The sequence below is a fragment of the Bombina bombina genome, unplaced genomic scaffold (assembly GCF_027579735.1).
Source record: "Bombina bombina isolate aBomBom1 unplaced genomic scaffold, aBomBom1.pri scaffold_891, whole genome shotgun sequence".
NCBI classification, from domain to species: domain Eukaryota; kingdom Metazoa; phylum Chordata; class Amphibia; order Anura; family Bombinatoridae; genus Bombina; species Bombina bombina.
In genome coordinates, this window is record NW_026512424.1 from 1 (window position 1) to 14444 (window position 14444).

General features: G+C 41.7%; 1 protein-coding gene across 1 annotated transcript in view; it reads left to right on the forward strand.

The window, feature by feature from the left end:
* Nucleotides 1-1302: 1302 nt before the first annotated feature.
* Nucleotides 1303-14444, forward strand: part of LOC128644304 (transient receptor potential cation channel subfamily V member 5-like) — a gene marked incomplete at its 5' end in the record, with an annotated part of 124714 nt that continues 111572 nt past the window's right edge. Inside the window, one exon of the mRNA XM_053696970.1 lies at nt 1303-1503. Within this exon, the coding sequence (XP_053552945.1) occupies nt 1303-1503 (201 nt within the window). The remainder of the gene's footprint in view (nt 1504-14444) is intronic.

Sequence of the window (14444 nt, forward strand, 5' to 3'; positions counted from 1 at the left end):
AGACCCTGCCCCTGACATGGCAGCTATCACATCTATAATACAGGTCTATGCCAAGATGGAACAGGGTTACTACTCCAATGCTGATAGAGAGGAACTTTACTGGCAAATCTGGGAACCCTGGTTCCACTACCAGGAAGATTGTAGAACAGACGGTCTCAAGAGATAGGACCATCAAATCGCGAGGATATCTTGCCCCTAGAGTAGGGCTCTTCCTCTGCCCCCCACAGATCTCTATTTGTTGATCACCATTCTTACATCCCCCCACCTACCTACTATATACCCTTCTCCTACTCTTCCTCCCCCCTCCCCTATAACATGAGTCCCACTGCCCTCCCCCCTTCCTCCCCCCCTCTCACCTCTCCCCCCCCCCTTTTTTTTTTTTTTTTTTTTTTTTTTTTTTTCCTTCTCGTGTGATTATCGCCCTACCTGGAGATGCACGCCACAAAAAGATCAGCTGTGATGGGGAGTCGAACATGGTAATCATTTTTTCCAACAATTGAGGTTTGAAAACCCCTCTGTGGTTGAGTCCATATCTAAAATCATCATAATATTTTAAGTATAGTAAAATAGACCTACCTTATATATATCTACTGTGACCCCTGTCCAGAGGTCTATATCTGCTCTCCTCGGTCTGTGCTTGATGGCTTGGAGTCTTCCCCCTACTATATGCTTTTCCCGTCTTTCCGCTCTCACCTCCCTCCCCCCCCCCTCCCTCCTTCCCTTTTTCCCCTTTCTACTGTTCATACCCCCCCTCCAATTTTGCTTTCCCTTCCTTAGAGGTTCTCTACCTCACTCGGAGATATATGTCTCGAATGACCCTTTAAGTAGTTCAGACTAATATGGTGAAGGATCTCATTCAGTTTGATTGGTCAATGTTAATATGCTACCTGCTTCACATTTGTAATATGGTACCACATCAATCGAAACAGTCAGGTGTGGCTAAAACTGCTTGTTCATTATGTTTTCCCTCATATCCCGGAAAAATATGTTATATATCTGTTATTCTTTATAACTGTTCATGGAGATACTTTTATTATGACGTCTGTAACATCTGTATGTACAAAGTGAATTGATTACTCTATATTTGTCATTGTCAAGCTTACTTTAATATGAAAAATAAAATAAATATTATTTAAAAAAAAAAAAAAAAAAAAATAATAATAATAATAATATGCTTTGTTTCTGTTAGTGGAGAAGCAAAGCGTTATGAATAATTGAATAAAAAAAACTAAACAAATATAGTCATTCCAATCTAGTTACTGATATTTATGTGTTGTTAAATTGTATTTTTTTTTTTTAAAGGCACCACATCTTTTAGAAATAACACCTTGGAAGGAACTGCTTGACTACAAATGGTCCATGTTCGGTTTTAAATACTTTCTGCTGTGGACATTTCTATACATCCTATATATTATAACCCTGACATTGTGTTGTCTGTATCGGCCACTTAAGCAAGAGATGGCTAATGAATCAGTAATGAAGACAACCCTGATGCCATTACATGTGAGTGAAATGCTAATTTACTTTTATACTCAAAAGCCAAAAGTTATCTATTTCTGGAAAATAATAGTCCTGCGTGTTTGATCTCGAATGCAGAAAGTGATCATTACTTAAAGGGACACTGAGCCCAATTTTTTTATTTCGTGATTCAGATAGAGCATGCAATTTTATTTCTAATCTTTCTAATTTACTCCTATTATTAATTTGTCTTTGTTCTCTTGCTATCTTTATTTTAAAAAAAAAGCAGCTAAGCTATTTTTTAGTTTAGAACCCTGAACAGCACTTGTTTATTGGTGGGTAAATGTATCCACCAATCAGCAAGAACAACCAGGTTGTTCACCAAAAATGGCTGGCATTTAAACTACCAAGAGAATGAAGAAAATTTGATAATAGGAGTAAATTAGAAAGTTGCTTAAAATGAATGCTCTATCTGAATCACGAAGAAAACAATCTGGATTCAGTGTCACTTTAACCATTTCATATAAATGGACATTAAACTCAATTCCTCATACCATGTTTAAATGGACATGAAATAAAACTTTTGGCTCCGACAGAGCATGTCATTTTAAAAGATGTTTCAGTTATTAGTTTCATCAAATTTAGTTTGTTCTCTTGGTATCCTTTTCAAAAGCATATTTGAAAGCTGATAAGAACACTACAAAGAAACATTTCAATGTAAAAAGGAAGATATTTTACCTCAAATTGTCTTTAGGTGACCGGAGTAAGTGCCTTGTGAGCAGTTGTCTTTCAGCTTACAGTCATTTTAAATATTGGTGGGATTAGGTGGCGCTAAAAAAGCTGTGGGTTATATACAAAGCTGTGGGTTATATAAAATATCTATGATTTTCATTTTTTTTCTTCTAAAAATCTACTGCAGTTTAATAAAACATCCAATTAACAAATATTTAAAATTTAAAATTTATTTATTACAATAAATATTACTCTACAATATCCTTAGAAAGAATCTTCTGAACATCCAAATAAAATTTACAATAAACGGAATTTTCTAAAACATCCAAATACCATTCACCACTCATCCACACTTAAAATCGTTGTAAATACAATTCATACAAATAAAAGCAATAATAAGCTTTTTGAAACTTAATCAGGATAATAATGCAAACTAGGTCTCTTGATAATCCTAATACAAGGAGATGGCCGTAACCTCAGTTATAATAAAGCACAGTTATAATAAAGCACAGTTATAATACAACAGCAGTGTGCACAGGTGGATTAAGCTTAGTCCAGATTGTAAAGTCTTATGATTTTCTGTAAGTAGTTGCAGTCTGTGTGTTTAACATCTATTTTCCCTTGTATCCTTTAGATGAAATGTTTTACAGCTTATCCTTTTTATATTTTAGGGGTTTCCAGAACTCACTCGTATAGTCACTCTTTATGAAAAGCAGGTTTAAACTTCCATGATAAACAAAGTTCTCCAAATTCATGTATAAATGAGTATTATTTCTAGGAACAGAGAGACAGAGCACTTGAGCTCTATGAACTCTAGCCGAAACCAGGTCGGTCTCTTACCTCTCTTTTATATCTGCAGGGAGTACCAAGTTGTCACTTATATGTAATCTCACCTGCTATTGGCTGTTCCGTCCGGCTCTAAACACTCCGGCTAAGACACGCCGTGCACTGCGCGTCCTTGCCCACTGGATTCGTAGTCCAGATAACTTCACTTGCGCAAGACTCTATTTGACCTTTTTGCTGGTGACAGCTCGATCTGTGGGCACTTTCTCTGCTCTTGAGTACTATGTACGCAGAGAATTCAGCTCCTATGCCCTTCCTCAATTCTTTTGTTAGTTCAGCTTACAAAAAGTATACAGTCCTTCTACGCGTTTCACCCCTCTGTCTGGGCTTTTTCAAGATCTTGAAAAAGCCCCAGACAGAGGGGGTGAAACGCGTAAAAGGACTGTATGCTTTTGAAAGCTGAACTAACAAAAGAATTTGAGGAAGGGCATAGGAGCTGAATTCTCTGCGTACATAGTACTCAAGAACAGAGAACGTGCCCACAGATCTAGCTGTCACCAGCAAAGAGGTCAAATAGAGTCTTGAGCAAGTGAAGTTATCTGACTACGAATCCGGTGGGCAAGGACGCGCAGTGCACGGCGTGTCTTAGACGGAGTGTTTTGAGCCGGACGGAACAGCCAATAGCAGGTGAGATTACATATGAGTGACAACTTGGTACTCCCTGCAGATATAAAAGAGAGGTAAGAGACCGACCTGGTTTTCGGCTAGAGTTCATAGAGCTCAAGTGCTCTGTCCTCTCTGTTCCTAGAAATAATACTCATTTATACATGAATTTGGAGAACTTTGTTTATCTGGAAGTTTAAACCTGCTTTTCATAAAGAGTGACTATACGAGTGAGTTCTGGAAACCCCTAAAAATATAAAAAGGATAAGCTGTAAAAACATTTCATCTAAAGGATACAAGTGAAAATAGATGTTAAACACACAGACTGCAACTACTTACAGGAAATCATAAGACTTTACAATCTGGACTAAGCTTAATCCACCTGAGCACACCACTGTTGTATTATAACTGTGCTTTATTATAACTGAGGTTACAGCCATCTCCTTGTATTAGGATTATGAAGAGACCTAGTTTGCATTATTATCCTGATTAAGTTTCAAAAAGCTTATTATTGCTTTTATTTGTATGAATTGTATTTACAACGATTTTAAGTGTGGATGAGTGGTGAATGGTATTTGGATGTTTAGAAAATTCCGTTTATTTGGATGTCAGATAGATTCTTTCTAAGGATATTGCAGAGTAATATTTATTGTAATAAATAATTTTTTAATTTTAAATATTTGTTTAATTGGATGTTTATTAAACTGCAGTAGATTGTTAGAAGAAAAAATTGAGAATATCATAGATATTTTATATATCCACAGCCTTGTATATAACCCACAGGTTTTTTAGCGCCATCTAATCCCACCAATATTTATACACTTTAACTTAACTACCTAGGAAGGATGGCAGTACTATTAGATTGGCAGTTGGGTGAGTCGAGCGCATCACTTCACAGTATTTTGTGTTAAAGCTACTGTCATTTGCATGGTGAAAAAACAAAACAAAAGCCAATCAGCCTAAGGGATTAAATGCCCTACTTTTCCTGAGTAGCTGACCATAACAGATAAAATAAATAAATAACTCAATAACTTAGCTTAACATAAATAACTTTGTGATCAATAAAGACACAACACAATAGGTGGGTGAAAGACCCATAGGTCGTATTTATTATTGCCCAGCCATGGGAACTGATAAACAACAGGGATGCAAGGGTGGCGGCAATCGGGGCCTAGATAACTAATTATATAACCCCTTCCAGAAAATGAACAGGGGCCACTGCTGCAGACCAAAGGACGGAGATAGCTCGATGCAACTTATAGCTTCGGGAGTTCTCGGCTTGTCGCCAACCAGTCAGAGCACCCCCAAGCTACCACCTGGGGACATCACCTTGACTGCAATGGCAGTCACTTTAACCTCCTTACAGCCTGCAGCAGTGATCCTGACCACCGCCATAAGAGACAGACCTGCAAATTGAAAGGTCCAGGACTCTTGTCGCCACCTCACTACAATCTTAGAAGTAACGCCTTGCCTGATGTTCTAAAGGAATAGGTCAACTCCTACCGGTTCTAAATAAACCCCATCCTGCCTGTATAAACCTTTATGGGCTGCTGAAATGTTCCCATGCTCAATTACAAAACCCTCGAGGTTCCTTACAGACTTCCTCAAGTCCCTGTTAATCTTTTTCCAACTTGGAAAGCTACCTTTTGACACATGTGTCTCCACCTCAATCTAGGGATCACATTCGACCACCTGAATCCTACACCTGGAATCCAGAGTTTAAACTGCCGCCGATCAGCCTGCATTGCCCTGATCAAATCTAGTATAGGGATGGCCCATACATTTATTGCCGCCTGCATGCAAGATCAGGATGTGGGGGTTTTTCCACCTCCTAGCAGCGTCCTGCAGCCAATGCCGGCAGATCTGCCCAGGACAAACCCCTGCGTCCTAACCAACGTATCCCAGCCGTGGAAGACGGGAATCCTAGCTGTTGTCCTCCTGGCATAGTCACAGCTTGAATAGAAGCCCAGTGTACATAGAAATGGCCTACGATCCACACCTGAACAGGATCTGGACGTGTGCCTGTAAAAGAAACAACAATTAGTGTCCGTCCGTAATGGTCTTGAACATCCAATCTTACATAGCCAGACCCTCTGCCCTTCTTTACCAAACACCTCACCTTGTGGGTAACCCTAATATTATTTGCCACCTTTAACCACTATGATTGCAACAGTCTGACGTAAGATCTATACTGCTGTGATCTCCAACACCCCAATGAGTGAATGCGATCTGAGGACCAACCTAACTCCGCTGAAGTTGTGGCCACCCCTACCCTGAAGAAGTGTGGTGCGATGCGCGAAGAGTCAAGGCCAGCCCTTTGACAGCAAGCCACCCCTGGTTATCCTGGGAGGGAAAGTCAGGCCCCACGTCCTTCTTGGTCTGTCTTAGACCTTGGGATAAACAGAAAAAACTAATTATACATCACCCTAATGTGGTAATGCAGGATACCCCTCTTAACTGCCACTTTAGAAGGCGGAACCAAACTCTCCCACTCTCAGCGCCCCATGGAACGCCAAACCAAAGGCTGCCCCAAAAAGCCAGACTTGGAAGGGAGAGGAACAAATTGCTGATAATACTTTCAGTAACTTGACTAATCGGTCTGCCGTAATTGGTTCCCTGCTGTCTCTACCGTGGAACTTCCATACGCCCCCAGCCTTGCAACTATCTGCTGGACGAGGAAGGTACATGACGTGTCCTGGAATGTGTACAGTCTGCAAAAGAAAGCAACCACAGAAAGCCTGGACACCACTGCCCCCCTTCGTCACCTGCTTACCTCTCAGTTCAGCGAGTCACTGTAGTAGCAAGCGTTGATCCACCTCCACATGAAGGAAATCCATGGTGGGTCGCAAAAACTCACCCATTTGCTCCAGTACCCTCATGTACCTGTCCAAGTAGCCCGTTGCCAGGGATGCACGTATTAGGGGAATCAGTCACTGCAATCCTTCACCATCTGCCACAAAAAGGAGGGGCAAGGAAGTCCATTAGCAGCCGGAGCCATGGCCCTGAAAGCCTCCCACTGAAAGCGAGACAATGCATCTGCAACTATATTATGCACCCCAGGTACATGGCGAGCTCTGAAGTCAATATTCAACTGCAGGCATCTCAATACCAAGTGCCTCAGACAATTGCCCTAATGGTTACCAACATCCTACTCACCTTATCCCTGGGAAACCTACATTCCATTTCTACTGAATCTATCTCTATACCCAGGAATGTTAGACATGTACACGGACCTTCTGTCTTGTCCTCTGCTTAAGGGACCCCGAACATGGCCATCATCACCTCATGACATGCATCAAGGAGGCACAATCCTTCATACCAGGGGCTCCCACCAACAGGAATTCATCCAGGTAATGGGCGATCTTGTCATTACCTGAGGCTGAGGCCTACGTCCCAGAAGTAGGCGCAGGATATGGAGCAAACCATGGGTAGATAGCGGTCCACATAGTAACCATCTTCAAACCAGCACCCCATCAACCTAAAGGAAGATGGGTGAATAAGATTTAGGCGAAATACGGGTCCAACGTCCAATTTTGCCATTAAGGCTTCAGGCCCAACTCTATATCCAGCGCATCGTCAAACGACTGGTAGTGCATTGAACTCATTCCCAGAGGGATAGCATCGTTCACTGAATGCCCTTTAGTATAGGATAGGTGGTGTATCAATCTAAACTTACCAGTCTCCTTATTGGGAACCACCCCCAGCGGGGATACCACCAAATCTGGAATAGGCAAGTCTGGGAAGGGGCCTGCAACCCTGCCACCAAAGCTACTCCTTACCTAATTTCTACCCGCCCCACCTCCAGGAACTGAGAAGCCGACTTCAGGTTCCTCTTAACTCTAGACCCCAGCACTCTTGCCCACCACTGGGATAGTGAAGCCATAGCGCAGGCCGGAATCCAACAAAACAGCAGTTGCCCTGTTTGGGTACCTACTCAACCACTTACCAATAGCGAGGACCTTAAGCGGTGTGTCCGCCCTTACCTGAAGCATTTCCTTTAGATTCAAACCGTTCAGTTTGGTGGTACCGTTTTTTTAGTGCAGTCGACACCGGAGTGCTTTCCACTGCAGAATTTGCACACGTGCTTAAATGTGCAGGACGTGCCTCTATCGCACGATTTTTCTTGGATAACCAGCATACCCCCACCGGAAAAATCACGAGGGTTATCATGGCCAATGAACGACAGCCCCGAGGGCTGCCTGTGACGCCCTTTCAGGGTCAAGATGAGTCCAAAGGTGAAGATCCACGCCTGTGGTGAGTCTACCTGCACCCCTGGGAGTCGAGACGCCTCAGCTGGATATCCCACATTACCGCCCCCAGACTTCATTTTGCTCATTTTTCTGAGCATCCTGTACATCCTTTGATGTCCTTTAGTATGCAAGCCCAGGGACCTATACTTTCAGACCCCGACACTGACCCACTAAAAGTGGATGACTCATACCCACCCCGGGATGAATCTAGTCGAAACTCACCGGAGGTAAGCTCCAAAGGTCATTGGCCAGATCAGATGTACTGGGGTTGTCTGATCCAACTGTAGCCACCTGGGAACGAGAGCCTGAGACGTCTGAGGGGCTGCATCACTGCCAGATGTAGACGCCATTGAAACCTGAAATACAAAAGACTAGTGCTGCAAAACTTGTTGGCACTCTACAAATACCTGATAATAATAATAACAGCCCCATATTCCTGACCACACTCGCGATCACTGCCACTCACACACCAAATTGCATATTAGGTTCCTCGTCCGTACTGGCCGCAGGTACACAATCATACTCATCTTCAAACCTAACTGCCCTGCTATGCCCTTTGGCTCGACCCATTCATGAAGGGCCCTGCATCCACGCAATCACTGCTCGCTACTCCCTCACACAGACTAGTGCTGATTTTTGCATGACCTCTCTTTACTGCTTCCCTTGTTAACACTTGCCCCTGCCCAGTCACACCTTTTCTGCTGGGCATTAATGTACCCTGCAGCACCCCAGCATTTAATTCTTGTGGACAAGCGGTGCTAACACTCAGGGTTGCAGCCATTGTTGTCCCTTTAGGCCCTGCTCAAGCCGCAGGAGTCTTTCCCTTATGTTGTGCCACAGCACGTGAAGGGGCCACCTTGGTCCTGCCAGTACCTACATTAGTCTGCGAGCACAAGGAGGGGGCCCTAAAAGCACTCCCTCTCTTATTGCCAGCCATAGTGGAAGCCCTTTGTATGGACTTACGACCCGCCTATAGTACTCCCTATTTTTCCTTTAGGCCCCAAGTCCTGAGAGTCACTTATCCCCACTAAGGCCTCAGCCTTAACCACAGGATGCCTGAAGCACAACTCACTTGCTCCCTGCTGTCCTATATGCTTTCCCCCTTGAGCTCCGTTCGCTGCTCAAGTTCCAGCTGCCGCAACCAGAAAGGACGTCACCGGAAACACAAACGGGAAGCGTCACACTACAGGAAGTAGACGTGGCAGCCTTCTTGGATGGGGCACTCACTGCGGAATACGCTGAGGCGTGCGCAACCCCGGAAAGCTGATCCTGGAACTGGGGCCAGCACCGCACCCGAGGATGAAGCCCCTGCAAGGACCGACGCCAGGGATTGGAGGAGGGCCACCACTGTCGCGATGGATTCATTGGAAAGGACTACCAAACCCCGGTAAGGCCCCACTGCTCCCACTACACGTGCCACCTATTAGCGAAATTACCGGACCCCCACACTGCCCAGCACTAACTTGGGAACCCGGCCTAATGCCTACTCCCAAAACCTGGGACCCCGGCCTACTTCCTGATCTGAGACCCTGAGACCCCAGCCTAGTGCCCCCAGTGATCCCAAAAGTCCGGAAACTACCCGGATTCTTCCTCCAACCAAGGCCCCGCTTCATCCTCCAACACCCCCCCCCCCCCCCACTCAGGAGAGGGAAACAACTTTGACTCCCCTCCCTTCTGGACTTTCTATCCCTCCTTCCCCTTCAGGTGGGGGAAGGAGGGATAGAAAGCCCAGAAACCTGTCCCTGACCCACCGTAATGGTCCCAGAGGGGGAAGGTGCAATCCACTCGATGTCCTCAAGGTCCATCTCTTCCTACTCTGCAGGTTCGGCCTTCTCAAGAGAAACTTTGCTTTGGTTCATGCTGAAAACACTTCCAGTGATCCACAGAAACAAAGAGGAAGTAGACTCCCTGCACATCCCATATAAAGGGTGAGTAAAAACCCTTCCCACACAATGCAACATTGTAATGTAACACACACAGCATCAGCACTCACTCAACCAGGCCTTAAACCTTAGCTACGCTCCAGGCTAGGTGCCCTGCACTTTCTTCATCAGTGCGTAATTCACACTTTGCTTTACTGTGATCTCATGGGATTGTACTGAAATCCCACATGACTTCCTGGTAAAGTTACTGAGGAGGGAAATAAAGTGACTGTACCTGCACATGACAGATGTGCTCTACTTCCAAGTCTTGGGAAAAGCATGCTAATTGGGTATTTAAATGCTCATTACAATGGAATGTGGCAACAGAGAACATTTTGAGGTAAAATATTGTCCTTTTTTACACCAAGATTTTTATGTGAAACGTTCAATTGCTATCTCCCTGTGTATAATAATCATTTAAATTTTGCTTACAAATTAAACTGATGGTAAATCCAAGTGTTTCAAAAATACTAGGATTTACCATCACTAAAAATACAGGACTTTCAGTCATAACTTTGTCAAAAAAAGGGTGCAAAACTTACTGTTTCTGTGCCGCAGCCTCCTCCTCTTTTCTCAGTAAGGTGAAGTTTCTACCTCTAAACCAACAGCTGTGCTAACATACAGAACGGTGTCATATAACTAGCACGGCTATTGGTTTAGAGGTGGAAACGTCACCTCATTTTAAGTTACTTTGTTTGCATATGTTTTTTAATACAGTGTTTAAGTACTGATGTTTACCATGTATATATATATATATATATATATATATATATACTGTGCACACAAATTCCTTTATCCTTATAAAGAATAGATGCTGCAGTCACTGGTCTTGAGAAGAATATTCACTTTAATTTACATCACATAAATATGACAAATACCCCCAGACGTTTCGGTATCGGACTGGTACCTTTCTCAATGGGTAATCCAAACTGTGTCCCAAGCATCCATCACTGTGAGCCCAGACTTTTTTTACAATAATTGCTAGTAATATCTACCGAGAGATAGTCTGATAAGCCCCTTCCTGCCCCCCCCCCCCCGCACTCTATGGTGAAATATGAGTGTATGGGTAATATATGAAATCTAATTTTGATGAAGAGATTAGTTCTATACCTATCTTTTTTGATATACAGTAAACATTTTAAAACTTTACTTTACAATAAAAAAAAGGATCAACAAACTAAGCCACACAGTTCCACACCACTGACAACTCAGACATCACAGGGAAGCCCACGCTTGCGCACAATTCTAGGATTACCTGTGTAAACCTGACATTACCCAAGCGGCTGTGGGTAAAGCCTGATGTACTGTACTTCCCCCCATCTACACTATTATTTTTGCCTCTGCATGGGCGGTTCAAGGAAGGCTCCCCACCAATCCTCTGGCATCCACACAAAGGGAACAATGGGAAATGAGGTTTACAAGGGGGGATGAGGATATTGTGTGTCTATAGCAAGTTTGTATTTTAGTTTGTACAAGCCTGATAAAACAGTGGATTGAGCTGAGAAACCCATCGCTTGTTATTTACTTTTAAAGGGACAGTCAACACCAGAATGTTTGTTGTTTAAAACGAAAGATAAGCCCTTTATTACCCATTCCCCAGTTTTGCATAACCAACACAGTTATAATAATATACTTTTTACCTCTGGGATTACCTTGTATCTAAGCTTCTGCTGACTGCCCCCTTATTTCAGTTCTTTTGACAGACTTGCATTTTAGCCAATCAGTGCTCACTCCTAGTTCACTTCAAGTGCATGAGCTCAATATATCTATATGAAACACATGAACTAAAGCCCTCTAGTGGTCAAAATGCATAAAGATTAGAGGTCGTTTTCAAGGTCTAAGAAATTAGCATATGAACCTCCTAGGTTTAGCTTTCAATTAAGAATACCAAGAGAACAAAGCAAAATTGGTGATAAAAGTAAATTGGGAAGTTGTTTAAAATCACATGCCCTATTTAAACCATGAAAGCTTTTTTTGGACTTGACTGTTCTTTAAATCATTTTTAATAAATTTACTTTTAATTCTATTTACTTGCTATATATTCATTATCCCCACTCCAAAATATATGATATGGTCGGAGGATCGATGACCCTGACATTGTTTCGCTGGATGACTGTAAGAATCCAGCTTGCTTTATTTGCAACTTCAGCCTTGGTGCAATATTACACTTGAGTGCATCTATTGTTTTTTAACACAGATAACTCTGATAAAACTGTGCTAGGCACCCCATTCTTTGTTTGATGTTTACAGATTGATGACCACGGGAGACAAACCATATCCCACTCCAGCGAGCTACCTGGGACTGGAGTTATCTTATTATTATTTTTTACAAGATTCATTACAAGTCTTGTGATTTACCTTTATGAACTTATTGTATTACACACTCATATTGTGTATATATTATTCTATTTTTATCTAGTATATTTAAAACGACTTGTCATGTTAATTGCTAAATTTGTAATACCAATGCTAACCTGGGAGTGCTGTTTTTCTTTTAGCACAGCTAGTGCTCATGAGCAATATAAATGTGTTGCTCCACTTGTAATCTAGGCCAATATGTGGTTTAATTTACTGCCCAGTGTGAGGTACTGGCCATATGGAGGTTAATTCACTACATTGTGGGGGTTTTGGCTATAAGGGGGTACAATCACTGCAATATGTGAGGTACTGGAGATATGGGTTTAAATTACTATATTATTTAGGTTTGGTTACTGGTTATATAGATTTAAATCGCTTGCCTGTGTGCATTTTTGGCAATATGGTAATTTAACCCCTGCTTTGGTGGACACTGGCAATGTGCATGTTAATTCACTGCTCTGAGAGGGATGCTGATTATAGAGTAGCGTACTGGCTGTATTGGGTTATTCCTGAACTTTGTTAGGTATTGACTATATGGGGGCTATATTACTGCTCTTTGTGCATTACTGGCAATAAGAGTATTGGTCTTGCAATATGATGCTTATTGTCTGCACAATTTATATTACTGTAAATATAAGGATTAAATTACTGCACTGTGTGGGCTAATGGTAGAAAGAAGTTAAATGATCTATGTACTCAATGTATTACTGGTAGGGATGTGTTCATAACTAACAGCTTATTTATAAATGTCATAATATAGAAATATTAATAGTTTGTTTTATATCAATTAAACAGTGAAGAAAAGAAAAATCGAAATCAAATCAATATTTGGTGTAACCATCATTTGGCTTCAAAATAGCATCAATTTCCCTAAGTACATGTGTGCACAGTCAGGGATTTTGTAGGAATATAGGGCCAGATTACTAGTGGAGCGGTATTTAACGGTCCTGCTCATGCGTTAACTCCACTAGAAGTAAGGTTTTTGCTCTCGATCAGGTAGTGCTCGTATTACAAGTTGAAAGTATGGGGTTCAAGTCAGGGGATTGGGATGGCCATGGCAGGACCTTGATTTTGTGGTCAGTAAACCATTTTTGTATTGATTTTGATGTATGTTTTGGATCATTGTCCTGCTGGAAGATCCAACCACTGCCCATTTTAAGCTTTCTGGCAGAGGCAGTTAGATGTTCATTTAATATCTGTCCATTATGCCATGTATCCTAAAACAAATTCCAGGTCCTCTGGCAGAAAAAAACAGCCCAATAACATTAAAGAGCCACCACCATATTTAACTTTGGGTGGGCATGATGTACTTTTCCATATGGCTACCTTTCTGTGTGCGCCAAACCCACGTCTTGTGTTTATTGCCAAAAAGCTCTATTTTGGTTTCATCTGACTATAGAAGCCAATCCCATTTGACGTTCCAGTAATGTCTGGCAAACTGAAGATGCTTGAGTTTGTTTTTGGATGAGAGTAGAGGCTTTTTTCTAAAATCCCTTCCAAATAACTTGTGGTGATATAGGTGATGTCGGATTGTAGTTTTGGAGACTTTCTGACCCCAAGACGCAACTAACTTCTGCCATTCTTTAGCTGTGATCCTTAGAGATATTGTGGCCACTCGAACCATCCTCTTCACAGTGCGTTGAGACAATATAGACATGCGTCCTCTTCCAGGTTTATTCATAAATTTCCAAAATGTTATAAAAAGGCATTTTAATTACAGTTATCAGGATGGATTTGGATTACAATAGGTTTATATCATACATGTAAATGATGATTTATTTTGCACATTTTATAGGATTTAATTTAGAACATCTGTAATGTAAAATAAAGAGGTGTGAAACGGCCATTGTATTTATCAGTTTAGCTTGAATTTCCAGTTTAGATCCTGAAAAGTACTTAAACAAAAACATATTTTCAGGAACTTTTCTAGGGAAAACTTGTTTGCGGCTGTGAGCTTTTAGCATCCAAATCCATTTCGGATTGTGACCATTCAAAAAAATGGGAACAGATATTGTATTATTTCTTAGGACACAATTGCAATCTACTGAAATCAAGGGAGCTAGTTTGCCAGGCAGTCGCATTCAAGATTGTCCTATTTGGTTATTGTAAAATTAGAAAACAGTGATGAACTATTACTTTTGGACTATAAAACTCTGTCTATCTATTATAGAGGCTGCCCAAAATTACAAGTACATTCTTGCTCACACTGTAAATATATGAACAAGCAAAAACGTAATAAAGTTTTATTTTGTAATAAAAAAGTTTTTTTGTATTACTT